General features: G+C 46.3%; 1 protein-coding gene across 33 annotated transcripts in view; it reads left to right on the top strand.

Annotated features, from left to right (window-relative positions):
- Positions 1–14,634, top strand: part of sox5 (SRY-box transcription factor 5) — a 99,854-nt gene that overhangs the window by 75,699 nt on the left and 9,521 nt on the right. For 7 of the 33 annotated variants that reach the window (XM_023952080.2, XM_023952082.2, XM_078941421.1 and 4 more), the window contains 3 exons: positions 3,372–3,539; positions 8,061–8,256; positions 12,537–12,712. In XM_023952080.2, coding sequence (XP_023807848.1) covers positions 3,372–3,539; positions 8,061–8,256; positions 12,537–12,712 — 540 coding nt within the window. 33 annotated transcript variants of the gene reach the window in all.

The raw sequence follows: 14,634 nt of genomic DNA, 5'->3' as shown, positions 1-14,634 counted from the left end.
TAAGGGATGAGTGTGACATTGTGCATTAGAGCATGTTAATCTGGCTCCCTATTGACCCTTGATATCAATGATACACTATCGTCCACATCGCACAAATGTACTGAGAAGGACAGATAGCGAGCGGGAAAAAAATCCACTTATCCGAGCAAGAGAGCGAAGCAGAGATAACAGTGAAAAGTACCAAATGATGAGCGCTTGAAAGGATAAACCCAGAGAAAGATAGAGGACACGGGGAAAAAAGAGAAAAACGCGCACGAGGTATAAAGAGGGTCAATAGCGCGGGTCAGGCATCATATGGAGAGGCAGATGTTGGAACATATTGTCCTGGATTACCGCACTGTACACCGGAGACGGAGCAACGACGGGTGGAGGGAGGAACAGATGAGGGAAGGTAAAAGAGAAATCAATGAAGCAGCTCGTTTCTGCAGCCAGCCTTATCTGAGGGGGGAGACGGATAACAGCCAAGCACGGGAGGATTGCCGGGGTGTTGATGCGGCCACCTCAGTCAATGGGAAATCAATGGGGGCCGCGGAGACAGTTGACTCTACACTTGAGCACATTCCGCCGCACTAGCAAAACGTTTTATACTGCTCCTTTATGGACTATTCGTCAAATTCAACCGGACAAATCCTCAACTGAAGCATTTGAAGCTCCACAAAGCCTCAACACCTGAGCTTCTGCTGAAAAGGAAGATGATGCCGTTTTTAGCCTAAATGTCAAAAGAAACGGTGTTTTCTAGGACATAGTGTCAGCAGAGCGGCAGGAGTTTAGCAGAGATTCACCTCTGAGTTCCGTTGGCATTGCCTGCACTCATTTCTAGCTTACAGCCCCTCTCAACCCCAACCCGACATTACCTGAGCAACAAAAATGGTGAGCTGTCTGTCAAGCCGTACAGATTCAAAAGGACGGCGTTAATGTCGTTACGGAGCAGAGCAGGGAGCCTGTGGGCCACCGATCCTAGTCCGTGTGAAACAAACAGCCGAGGATCTTTTTCCAACAGCATTTTTTCAGCTCCTCCTGATTCACAACCGTTTGCTTAAAGAAATAATAGTTTTCTCTATTTGCTAAAACACCAAAACGCCATGTTCATGGAAATGGGTCCTGAGACGTTTCACTTCAAGAGGTTCAACAGATTCAACCCCCAATCTGACAGAGATTTAAGGACAGAGTTTTTTATCAGATGACTCCCCAAAAGTGCACACAGATGCTTGTTTTTCTGCCCCAAACCGTGAAACAAACACTGTGCGGAAAACAGTACAATCCATGCAAATCCATGCTGGTGTCTGTGTAAACAATGGCGCTCCAGCTGCCGTCCAGCGAACCCGGACAACAGAGATCAGGCCGCTTCATAATCTGAGCAAAGCCGCAGATTATTGACCGGAGGCTCACAAACACACACAGATACTCAGATCGCTTTGGGCTTAGCCGCAGCAAAACAGGAGGACAGAGTTGGCTTGTTGCAACCGAGGCAAAGGACGATCCCCGTCAGTCAGGGAACATCGATGACGGGTCACCTTCTGACCCGAGAAGCTCGATGGTGTCATGAGACGGGCTGCTCGTGTCCCGGCGCCGACGTTGCAGGTCTGAATGTTTGTGACGCGGCTCAGAGTGACATTTGAAGCTCAACCGCGGTGGCATTTCCCCTCCTCGCTCGGCGTGTGTGCGCTCGTTTGCATCCGGGGCCGACGCGTGTGTTTGCTCTCCCAGCCACCCCGACGGCGCTCGCGCTGTCACTTCCTGTTTGTTGAAATGAGTGTCGCCGTGGCGACGCTCTGGGCGCGCTCCGCAGTCCTCCACATGTGTGCGAGAGGGAAGTGTGCGTCACATCTCGCCGGCCCATTGAGCAGGCTTTTGAGTGGGGGGGTGTAATGGAACTCCATTCAGTCCGCGGGTAAAGAGGCCCTTTGAACCACTGGTCCGAACATGGCGGGACCCACAGACGCACGACCGGGAATACACACCACCAATCGCTGGGGGGGGGGGCTGCCTGGCGAGGAGAAAGGAGGTGGGAGGTTCATGCTCCACTGCACCTCCTGCAACCCCTCCCTCCCCCTTATCCAGTCCTCATCAGGAGCTACAGTGCAGCTAATTGCAAGAACCTGATCTCAGGTCTCCCCCCAACCAATCAAAGCTCTGAAAACTCCACCCCCCACACTATTCCCTAAAAAATAGTGCGGGGCCATCCAGCGTCCTGAATTATAGATTTGGACCCCCCCTCAAAATGGTGAAGGCGTACTTACTGGGGAGTAATGAGTGAAAACAGACCATTGACTATATATGGGAACTGGACTGAGTGATCCCTCCCAAGACGCCAAAGCCCATTTATAGAGACATAAACAGCTAAGGACCTCTAGAACCATGAAGAACCTGTTTTCAGTTTGATGTCTAAAAGTGTAGAAAAACACGTCACACGTGTTCAGAGGAACGCCGTGACTGACGGTGACGTCTCCGTTTCAAGAAGTCCCGGTTTAGGATGGAGCTGGAGGTGAACGTGGCTGTCAGCGAGGGGGGGGCAGGTATCTCTGCGCGGTCCGTTTGCATAAACCCGGCTTTGTGGCCAACAGCCGAGCTCCGACAGACGGACGGACGTTAAACTAAACACACACACAAAAACGATGGTCTTCTTCCAGAAAATGAGCAGAAATCAACAAAAATCACTCAAAAAAATAAGACGGCAACAAAAAACAACAACAACAACATTCTGTTGCTTTTTAGAGGAAACAGCCTCTTAGAGATCTGGATCAGTCAACATGAGGGGGGGGACCACATTTTTTGATCAAACCTGGAGCTCCGTCCAGATTTGGAAACGGATCCTGGCCGCAGACTGTGTAGCACAAATAAATGAGTATTTTCCCACCCCAGGAGCCCCCACCATAATGCTTTCATTTAATTGGACATTAATTAAAGTGTGAGGAGAACCCTTGTTTTTCCACAGCGCCTGCTCTTCGTCGCTCCTCTTCATCACCTCTGCGTTTTCACCTTGAGCTGGAGGGGGGGGGCTCTCCGGCGTGACCTGGATAGGCCGAGCGTTTGCCCGTCTCCCACGATGCACCTGGAGGGGACACGGCCATCTCTGAGCCTGTCAGAGAGGCTGTTAGCGCTTCTTCCCTGGGGGTGGGGGGCTGACAGCGGCGGTGTCCCCTCTACCCCCCCCACGGTCACACAAACAGAGGCCGGGCCACTAATGGCCTCTTCTTCCAGAGCTTTTTAGCCGACTTCTCTCTTTTTTTCTCTTTGGAGTTTTCATTTATTCATGTCGTCCTTTTCTTCTCCGTTCCTTCCCCTACATTTACCCCTTCCTCTTTCTTACTGCCCCCCTTCCGTTCTTTCTCTGACCCCTCCCTGCCCGTCCCGTCTGTCCCACCCCACAGCAGTTGTATGCGGCTCAGCTGGCGGCCATGCAGGTCTCCCCGGGGGCCAAACAGCAGCACGGCGGCAACCTGCCTCCCCAGGCCAACCTGGGCACCCACTCCCCCACCACCAACACCCACCCGCAGAGCGACAAGAGCCGCAGCCCCCCCCCTGCAAACAAGACCAAGGTGAGGAGAGGAGTCTGCGTCCGTGCACGTTCCTCCGTTCTGCTGCATCTCTGCTCATCACAGAGCCTGAAAACCACAACTTTAGATTCCACTGGGATCCGTTCACACAAACTACAGCAAAGTAGCAAATATGTCATGAGAAAACATTTATAAATTGTTATTTTACCAGAATAAAGTTCAAAAATTATGACAAATAACTCATTATTTTCTGAGAATAGGCTGAAAAAGGAAAAGTCGACATTTAACGAGAATCAAGTCATAAAAATTATGAGTCCAAAAGTCAATAGTTTACAAGAATCAAGTGTATTTATGAGCCAAAGACTGACTCATTAATAACCCTGGATGGTGTCTCAGTATGAGAGGCGCAGATCGCATCGTAAGCATCGTCTTCAGAAGAACACACCTGACCCACACGGTTGCATTTCTGGGGGGGGGGGGGCCCGTTTACGCCGTCGGCACACAGATTGTCCTGAATCTGTGACTTTTTCCTCAAACGTTTCAAACTTTATTCTTGTACAGAAACGTCCTGGGATGTCCCATTGTCTTCTAGATGAGAGACATCTAAAACTCCCATCATCCCTCTTTCCTTCCTCTCCAACACGCATGTTGAGGAGCTCCTCTAGCGTCTGCTGCTGAAATGTGCAGATTTCCCCCTGAAAGCTCCCGCCGCCGCCACCGTCCGTTTGAGGATGCGGCGGCGGCGGGAGCTTTTCTCAGCTGGCTGCCTGAAAGGGATGACAGGGAGGGAGGAGCATGGAGTCCATCCAGGTGGAATTCTATGAATATCTACCTGCCTGTGTTGGGGAATGGCCCCCCCCTCATCCTCACAGACACGCCGAAGCCCGCAGAGATCTGGGGCCGACGACCAACATTCTTCAGCATTCTTTAACTTCACCAGTTTTTTCTTTTCTGAAATACTTTTTTTTCTTATATCTCAGATTTGTTTGTTTTTATTAATCACAACTTTCTTCCGGCCCCCGTTGTGCACAAACCAACATGCACGCCAACCGCTTGTTAGGGTTGACCTCTGGAGGCTGCCCCCCTCCCCGTATCTCCATCACACTTGCTGCCAAACCCCCCACTGCCCCACACTTCGTATTACCATTTATATGGAGTGGGGTTGACAGGCAGGTGTCGCGCCCTGTGGAGGGGGAGGAGGCGGAGAGGGGGCAGCGGTGAGTCCGGCAGGAGTGAGCGACCGGGGAGCAGAGCCAATCCGCCCGCTGCCGCACAGCGGAGCGGGCGGATTGGCTGCTGAGCCGTGCACAAACACCATAAGTGCTCTGCAGCGTCTTCCCATCCAGACTGACCACCGAAGCGCTCCGCTCAGCCCCTCCCCTGGCTCTCCTTGGCCAAACGCCATGTATATTTCAGAGAGGCGCTCCCCATGCGGGCCCTACCTCGGGTCTGGAGTCATTTGGAGCCGGTGGCGGGCTCCGCTCACAGCTGTTTGGACTCAGGCGCACGCCGCTTAAGTGCTTTCCCCTCGGGTGAGACAAGGACGCAGACGTGTGCGCACACGTGCAGGTGTGCAGAAGGACGGCGGCAGACCCACATCACAGCAGATTGTGTGTGCGTGAACAGATGCAGACGTGCTGCAGACATGAAACCAAGTCACTTCTGGTTTTGGAGGGTCTGACAGATGCGAATCCTGCAGAACAGAACATTGATGCATGTCTTCAATGCATCTACTGAAGCATACATGCAAAGCATCCATTTATAGAGATTTTTACTTTTGCTTAAACTTAAATGTCAAAAGTTACTGTCAGAAAAAATGAATTTAAACAAATTAGAGCGTCACAAACCCAGTTTATCTTCATGTAGGTCTTAGTGTATATTGGATCAAAATATCAGGCAAAAGCACAACATTGTCAGAAGTTTCAAACAAAAATATTTTATCTCCAAAATCATAAAAGTTACATTTTTGCCTGCTGAGGTTTAAATAACTCTAAAGTGATGAATACTTTTTAAAAGTGCTTTATGACAACAGGTCTGCAAAGTCCACAAAGTGTAGCCCACTGGAATTCTGGGTAAAAATAAAGAAGCCCGAGCCAAGATGTTCAGAAACCAATACAGGGCTATGATGTCATAACACCCTTCACCCGTAGATTTGAGGTTTTCCACCGGTTGTCAGGAAATTTCCGCTCTGATTTCTGGACTTCATGCTTTGGAAAAAGGAGTCAACATAAAAAATACGTCTCATGTCTTTTGTTCTTGGTTTTATTGGAAATCGCTAAAGCAAAAAGCTGCGTCTTCATTTAGGACCAACAGTCAGAACCTAGAAACCGTTTGACTGAATGTGTCAGCGACACATCAGAGTTCTGCCCTTCTGTGGTCCCTCCTTTATCAGTCTGGAGATGTTTCAGGTGAACGCTTTTGTCAGGAAGACCTGAATGTTTTCACCGTTTTCTCTCTCAAATTCAAACCTTTGCAGAAAAAGACAATTAGGTCCAGCATGATAGAACCACAGCAAAGATCTGAGAACTCAGAACTGCTTTCTGGACAGGAGACGTGGCACTGCAGAGATTGGTTGACGAGGTCGTCAGCCAATCAAGACACAGAACTTACCGAAGTAGTGTAAAGAAATGAAAACGTGCAAATTCCACTGAAAGAAAAGGCCACAGTGCATGTCTGAGCAGACGGGGGTTTTCACCTTTGGCTGGAGAAACCTGAGCGGCGGGATGGAGACTGGTCAAAGGTCGCAGGCGGAGCGATGCCAGAAGAACGCAGACGTGGAAGAGCAAACAGTGATTAGCGGCGGTGCGTTTGATTGAACGGTCAGCTGGCGTGACGACATGCAGAACTCCTGTGGATGTCTCCTGCACACGGCGACATCGGCAGAAGTGAAATGTGGCCCCCACTCACACATTGGTGGCCCCCTTCTGCTTCCTCGCCGTGTCTGCGCGTCCCTCTGGCTGTCGCCGTCACTCTGCATGTTCACTCTAAAGCTGGAGAGCGTTTCAGCAGCCAAGACAGACACAAAGGCAATTGTATTAACTCAAGATTCGGAGCCTTTCAGAGGCTTTGGAGTCCTCACAGGCACTTTCATGAGATTTACAGCTTGTTGAACAATGTCTGGCAGTGACGCACACACACTGGAACAAGGCGGTCCAAGCGTCGCGGCTCCACTGTCTAAACTAATTCCTCCACACTGGCATCGCTCAGGTTGGCCACCTTCCCACCGCAGGATTTGGCTTGAAGAGGAAACTCCCCCAAACGCTCCACAAGAGGCTTTATCTGTTTGTAATAAATATTCAGACGACTCGCAGCCAAAGCCACCAAAATGTGGGTCGGGACTGAGAAGATCCTGCTCCTGTTTTCCTCCTCTTCCTCTCCGGCCCATTGTCTCGCTGAAGGCATCTTTGGGGGTCCTCCGTCTATTTAGAAAGAAAGACCCCCCCCCTAATGAAGGACAATCCGGTTAGCCCTTGTCTGGCGCGCACGGACGTGCACGCACACATGCAGGGGCTTAATTGGAAGAGCTTAATTGAGTTGTGAGGGGCTCATAAGGCTTAAGGAGCGGGAATCAGTGAAAGTCGGCCGTAATGAGTGAACAGAAGACAATCCTCTCTGTTTTGGTTCAATCCCACTCTATGCTGTTTAACACTGGCTAAGCAGCAATTAGACTAATGACCAAAAAATACATGGAGATAAATAATCTGCTTGTTAGCTTTCACTTTCTCACCAGCTTTGTAGAAACTTTTATTTTTTATTCCTGTCCGGTTTGAACTTTCTAATCTATTATTCCGAGTCCCGATTGTTTTTCTTTTTTTCCTCTCTCGCCTCTGTGAAGTCGTCCCTCGTCGCATCTGGCTTTTAATTGCGGCGTTTTAATTACACGGAGTGCTTTGTGAGCATCTGCTCCCTCTGTGATCTAATTTCTCCCTTCCTGTCATGTGACCCTCTTAGGTTTCGCCTGATTGGATTAGGTCATCAGCGGGGGTGACGTTGCTATGACAGTTAACGTGATAACGTGCGCGGCGGTCCACCGGCTGATCCACTTAAAGGCCGTTTGTGTTGAAGTTAACACCGCGTTTAACAGAACCGAATCTGCCCAAACTGTTGGTGTCAACAACGTGGAAGGAAAAGTTGCGTGTTTTGCGAGGAGCAGAAGTGCGTGCGGGCGGGAAGCGGCGTGTTCTTGGGGTCATGTGTGATCATCTATGGGTCCTCTTTGTTTGCCCATGACGCTGTTTGCTGGAGCCTGCATGTGAGTGTGGCACTTGCATGAGCATGAGCTGTCCTGCTGACACGCAGGACAGGAAGTCCTCTGCTTTGCATGTCAATGTGGGCGGTCTGCACCATTTCAGTTTGTGTTTGTGCTGAGCTGTGTACACAACAGGCAGTGGCATGCACCCCGTCACCTTGTCATCCCATCAGGCTGCCTTGCATGGGGGTTTCCCCCCGCTCAATTAGTCCCAATTGAGGGAGGAAGGAGGGCGTCCCCCTCTGCCCGCCTCCCACCTCCAAATTCTTGCGGTGGTCCCAGCCAGCGAAACTGTGCTGTTTTGGTTTTTGCAGGACAGTGAGGGTGCACAGCCACTGAACCTGTCGGCCAAGCCTAAGGCAAGCGAGAGCAAGTCACCCAACTCCCCCCCAACTTCCCCACAGGTCCCTGCTGCTGCCGCTGCCGCCACCAAGCTGGGCCCCATCAGCTCCATGAAGCACAGCGCCCCCTCAAGCATTGGAGGACCGCCAAGCAGAGTTAGCTCCATAGGTAAGAGGATTCAGACGGCAGTCACATGATTGATGGTCTTTTGACGGAAGCAAAATGAGGACAGACGAAGCTTTCATGTGGCAGCTTTAGCTCCAGTGTTTACATTCTTTCCACTACCGTTTACGCAGTCAACGAAATTCCAACGAGTTCTGCTGCAGAGAAAAGCCGCTTCACCGAAATGCAACACTTTACGTCAGTAATATGTAGCATATCTGGGAGGGAGGGGGGGAGGGAGGCGAATGCTACTGTAAGATCAAAGTCCAAACTCCAAGAAATCCTATTTCTAACTCTGAAATGATGATCAAACTCCAAAAATATATCAATGTTGTCTTCTTTGGTTTGAACATCTAAACTATTCTCTCCTTAAAAACAAACAGCTGTCCTTTCACATCATAATAAGATGAACTGCTGACATCACAAAAAAATACATCAATATTCTGGATTATCTGCTGTAGCGACACTTTGAATAAACACAATTATATATATATGTATATATGTATATATGCAATAGAGATATAGATGCTTTATTGTTTACTGGATGGACTAAAAAAAGTTGGACTCTATGACTTCTACTGAAGTTAATTAGTCAGTAAAGTAAAAAGAAAAGTGATCTTCAAAAGTCTCAGATAAATGCAAACAGTTTATGTATTGATTTATTTTACAAATCCATCCGACTCTTTGAGGAAAACTTCAAAACATCATTTATGCAAATATTTACTTGTTGTTCTCAGCATTAAAATGTTCCCATAAATAAAAGAAAAACATTAAAAGAACTAAATGCTTAGAATCTGACTTTGTGGATGATTAGAAATATTCTAGAGAAATGCTGTTTAAACAAATGTTCAAAAATAATACTGTTATCTGCAAACTGAAGTACCAATGAAGACAAAGATAACCAATGAGACGGCTAGAAAACCATTGGAAACTATAGCTTCAGCTTCATTTATTAACAATTACAAAATACGATTCCCCATCCTAGAACGTCTCGCCGTCTTCTTTTCTGTCAGAGGAGAAGAACAATCCAAGAAGTTCAATGAACCGGATGTATCTGCAGAGCAGTTCTCTGCTGCCCTCCTCATGGTCTGAGTCAACCCCCTTTACCTCGGGGTCTTGCTGGGGGGGTTTCCAGCAAACATTGACCAATTTTTGACGTAAGCCACTGATCCTCAGGCTCGCTTCCTCAGTCCTGCTGCACTGCAGTCGGCATTTCTCAGCTTTAACTCATAAAGACTTAATAAAGAGGTCAATGAAACGCAACACTTAATAAATAAAACAAGTCAGTAAAAAGCAGGAATTAAACAATGTATGAAAATGTGTTTTATAAAAATGTAAATGAAAACTAGAAGGAGCTGCGTTTCTAGAAGAAATGCAGGTTGAATGTTTTATTGCTGAGTGAAAATGAAGCTTAAAGGGTCATAAAATAAAGAAATGAACAAAGTTAACCAGAAATAAAGTAGAACAGCACAATAACAAAAAATACATGTTGGTGGAAAATGCCAGAGCCGGGTATCGAACCTGCGAGCTTCTGCACCAAGGATTCGTTTATTTCAATGGAGGCAGGAATCCTGGAAATCCTGGAATAATTGGAAAAGTTCAAGGATTTGAAGGAGCAAAAGTCACAGCTGGAAAAATCTGAAAGAGCTGAACATTTGAGTAGATGGATGATTAAAATGGACGAAAAGTTGTAGAAGTTAAGCTGCAAAAAATGAAGGAAGATACTAGAAAAAAGACAGAGAAACAGGAAAATCCTTCCTTTTGATCTCATATTTGCTAAAACTATTTGTTTCTTTCTGTTTTCTTACGCCCACCTGAACAAAAGGTGAAAATGTAGCATCGTCTCGGCTTGAAACGGTAGCGTCCGTCCACGGCTGAGGGTGGCGTCCACGTTGACCACCATGGTCAGGTGAAGCCGCCCCGCTAATGCTAACGACGACTGGAGCTGTGTGCTCCTCCTCACTGGGGGACCATTGTTGCCGGTGCCAGAACCATAATCATAGGCAGCCATACGCACATAGAACATGACATGAATGAGTCACAATTCTGTTCTCCTAATCCCTTTTTCAGGCGGCACGGATAGTTCAAATATTACACATATGTAACAGGCTATAATTAGTGTGTTGTTGTTGTTTTTGCCTCCGTGCTGCTGTTTGCCTGCAGGCGGCTTTATTGTTCTGTGTTTATTAGTGGCTGAAAGAGACAGAGAGACATAGCAGGGAAGGGAGAGAGGAGGATTAGCACTTCTCTCTCTTTTTTCATGAAGCGGGGGAATAATAAAGAGAAGGGGTGCATGACAGACAGGAGCTATCGCCAATGAGATTAGACAAGCCTCTTACATGAGCCAGGACGGCGCAAACATTAATGACACAATGACAGCACACACACAAAGGTTCACACACATGCAAACACAATCCCACCTCCTCCTCAGAGGAAATACGCTGTTTTTTTTCGTTTTTTCTGACTTACTGGCTAATCTCACTGTTTTTCAACAAATCGGCGGATTTAATATCAGATTAGTGGATTCTCGGTCCCAGATGTTTTTTGTTGGGAAAAATGGATTACAGTGTTTAAAGTTTCTGTGTGATCCCCCATCACATGATTTGTGTGTGTGAGTTTTGCCATCTGTTTCCGCTCAGGCCCTCCAGCTAGCACCGCTAGCCGTTAGCGCTCGGCGGGAAAAACTGGACTTCCTGCTACAGGTGGATCCGTGAGAGTCTGAAAAAACATGACCACTTTTTCACTAAAGTTTTCAAATGAGGATTAAGCTTTGCAAACATTTTTTCAAATGCCACAACATCTGTCAGATATTTGACAGATGTATGAAACATGCACTGACACGGACAGAAGGGATGACAAATGTAAAGAATATATATATTTTCTTGAAATAATCAAATTATCTGGTTTAAAAAAAATGTTTTGTGCAAAAGTAGAATCAGAAAATAAAATAAGATAAAAATGACGGGGACCAAAAGAAAAACACTCAAACTAAAAAACTAAAGCACAATTTTTACTTAGGGCAATGAAAAGCGCTGTAAAGAAAAAGAACAGCACAGAAAGGCGAATACAAAAGTAAAAATCACCAGTGACACTTAAAAAAAACTGCCTTACCGGACTCCAAAGTCCGGTTAGCGGTCAACTTTTTACTACTGTAAAAAAAAAGCAATAGTTCGCGGCTCCCGAACACTTTTGTTGGGACTATGATTTCTTAACTGTGATTGGCTAAATGACGTTACAAGCCGTTAAAAACCTGTGGCTCCCCGACCTTCAGAGGCTTTGGGACCAAATGAGAAGAACAGATTTATCTGCTGTTTTTCTGTTCCTGTGACATAAAATGACAATTTAACAGAGAGCATTTAATCATAAATAATATGTAGCAACTTTGCAAATGTGTGGACGCCCCTGAAAACCTGCTTTTATTTCTGAAAATGTGCACAAACATCTGCTCTGCCCTGGCAGGTGTGTTTTAGTGTCTTTTTGTGGTGTTTGTCTCCTCCATCCGGTCAGCTACACATCTAACCGGACCTGACAGATCTCACTTTTCTCTCTGCTTCTGTCATCAAATCTTCCACCGAAAATCTGTCTGAACGTTGCTGGGATTAAAGTGAAGCCCCTTTAATCTGCAGGTTAGGTGGCATCTAAGTGCACATGGAAACGCTGTCAGTCTGGAGATGATCTGACTCCTTTTCTTCTCACTCCTCTGTTCTCCTTCTTGCCCCCCCGCTCATATCCAGATTTTCCAGCTCTGACTTCTGAAAGAGTTCACGGCTCTGTCATCACCAATCTGACGCTGGTAATCTGGCCTGAGATGGCATTAGCGCTGCGGATTAGCGCAGATAATGGCCTCATAAACCAGCAGAGGCTCTTTGTTGAGAAGCGACCCGTCTGATGGAGCGAGCCGATAGCGCCGCACACACAGCCGTCCTGCCAGAACACGCAGCCTCACCAGTGTGACGGCTCTCCTGTAGCGCTGCTCAGGTCTGCATCTCAAGCAGGTGGAGAGCTGCTGCATGAAGCGCAGCGAGCCAGAGGCGCAGTGGCTCACACGCCCTGTTTCACCTCCAAGTGGTCCGTAAATGCCATGTGTGTCTGCGAGAAACAAACATGTATGCTAATGTCTTCACTTCATGGGTCAGATGCTTTCAATGGAGTGAAAACCCCCCTGCTAGCTTGAGGAAGCAAACAGACTCACACGGAGCTGCCTCAGGGTTTCTGGACTTGCAGACATGCAGCAGCTTGGCTTTGACTGACGGACTGCTTTCCTGCACCTTGGTGTTTGGTCCCAGCAGACTTGCTATCGTCGCTGTCCTCAACGGCCTACATGAACGACCACGAGGCGGTGACCAAGGCCTTCGCCGAGGCGCGGCAGATGAAGGAGCAGCTGAAAAGAGAGCAGCAGGTCCTGGACGCCAAGGTGGCAGCCGTCAGCAACCTGGGCCTCAACAACGGCCGCTCGGACAAGGTTTGATTTCATTTTTTGATTTGAAATGGTTTATTTCGAGCAATCACAGAATAAAACACAAACCAATACAATCAGCAGTCATACATTCATACAAATCGTATCGTATCAAACTTAGGATGATTACATATTCAATCAAAGATTGCTTGAAAGAGAGCGGAAGAAAGCCAACTTATATAAACACCAGTTCACCAAGCGGGTACACTTCCTGTTTGAAGCACATGTGGAAACAAAAGTAATGAGAATCAGGTCAGTTCCACAGCTAACCACTAGGTGTTCTGTAACACAAGCAAATCTGATTCTCACACGGTCTTTACAGATTTACTAAAGCTAAATTTAATACTTCTGACTGTTTTTGTAGAACCACTTTAATTCATTGATCTAAACGAATTCCTTTATTTTCTATCAAACTCCAGTTGTCCTAAGAGGAAAACGGGAAACAGACCAAAGAGCACTTTTTAAATGTCACTGTACCAGTAAGAATGACTAAGAAAGGATCCATCTAAAGGGATAAAACACTGAATGGAACAGAAACAGAAATAATGATGTATGATTTAAGCTCAAATCAGCACTTTGAGCAACTTTCAGCATCTGTGGCAAACAATGCAGTTTGTTCAGAGCCAGCAGAAATATTTTTGTGTCGTTTGTCCTGATATTAGCACGTTGCTCGGATGCTAATTAGCTAATTAACTTGCTGGGGAAAATCGCTTTATGATCAGTTTAGGGCAGCCCTCATTTTTTTAATTATTGAAAGTTTCAATAAGAACAATAAATGTTTTAAAGTCTCCAAATGTAATATCATCCGATGCTCCGTTAAAAGCTTTTTCCTGAGACACAAAAACACACACTCTTTGTCTGACTGCAACTCTTCAACCCATTCACAAAATTCCAACAGAAGCCGTTTTTATGCAGAACTGTCCAAACGCCGTCAGACGGGTTCTGATGCGTCACACTCAATGCTCAGAATCCATATGAAGGAGGTTAATTAGGTAAATGCTGAAATACTTACAGTAATTTAAAGAGGACCAGCACTGCAGCCGGGGTGAAAGGGTTCAGCAAAACACGTCAAGTTTTTTTCTGAATCTGCCCGATTCAAAACAAAACGATGAAACTCCCATAATTAAAACGCTGAATAAATGTGATGCATTTTCTGTGTTTCTGTGTTAAAATAACTGATGTTTAGGATTTTAAATGGACATTTATTGCTTTATTTAGGTGAATTATTCTGCAGATTTTACCTGCAACTTCTGTACATGTTTGATTTAGCATTATAGGTTTTCTAAATTAAAGTGTGATTTTTCTATGTACATATATATATATATATATATATATATATATATATATATATATATATATATATATATATATATATATATATATATATATATATATATATATATATATATATATATATATATATATATATATATATATATATATATATTTATATATTATTCTGCGCCTTTCAAACATGAGAATTACAAACAGACGAGTGTTTTATCTCCTCAGTTGAATATTGGAAACTAAAACCGTAAATCAGAAATAGTCCTCCCGAGCCGTGCCATCTCAGTTTCCGTCGTGTAACATTTAGTCTTGCCGCACGCCATCCGTGCCGCTCCACGTTGGAGGCAAATCGGCGCACAATGCCCCGGCTGAAAATGTGTTGAGCGCAAACAGGAGCAGATAAGGTGACACCGGAGGCATCCCAGAGGTAATGAGTGTGTCTATAAGGCGAGCCCGTGTGTGTGTGTGTGTGTGTGTGTGCACGTGTGCGTGCATGCGTGCGGGGCAGAGCGAAGCGGCATGGAGACGGTAATGTGAAATGACGGCGCCCGCTCCTTGGCAGCGTTGCTAAATTGTGGTTATTTGTTAAACACATTCAGAGTCAGCTGGTGCCTCACACTCAACATATAGTTCTCTAAATA

The sequence above is a fragment of the Oryzias latipes genome, chromosome 23 (assembly GCF_053564925.1).
Source record: "Oryzias latipes strain Hd-rR chromosome 23, Olatipes_Hd-rR_3.1".
Taxonomy (NCBI): Eukaryota; Metazoa; Chordata; class Actinopteri; order Beloniformes; family Adrianichthyidae; genus Oryzias; species Oryzias latipes.
Note: the sequence above shows the minus strand (reverse complement) of the source record. Positions and strands in the feature narration are given on the sequence as shown.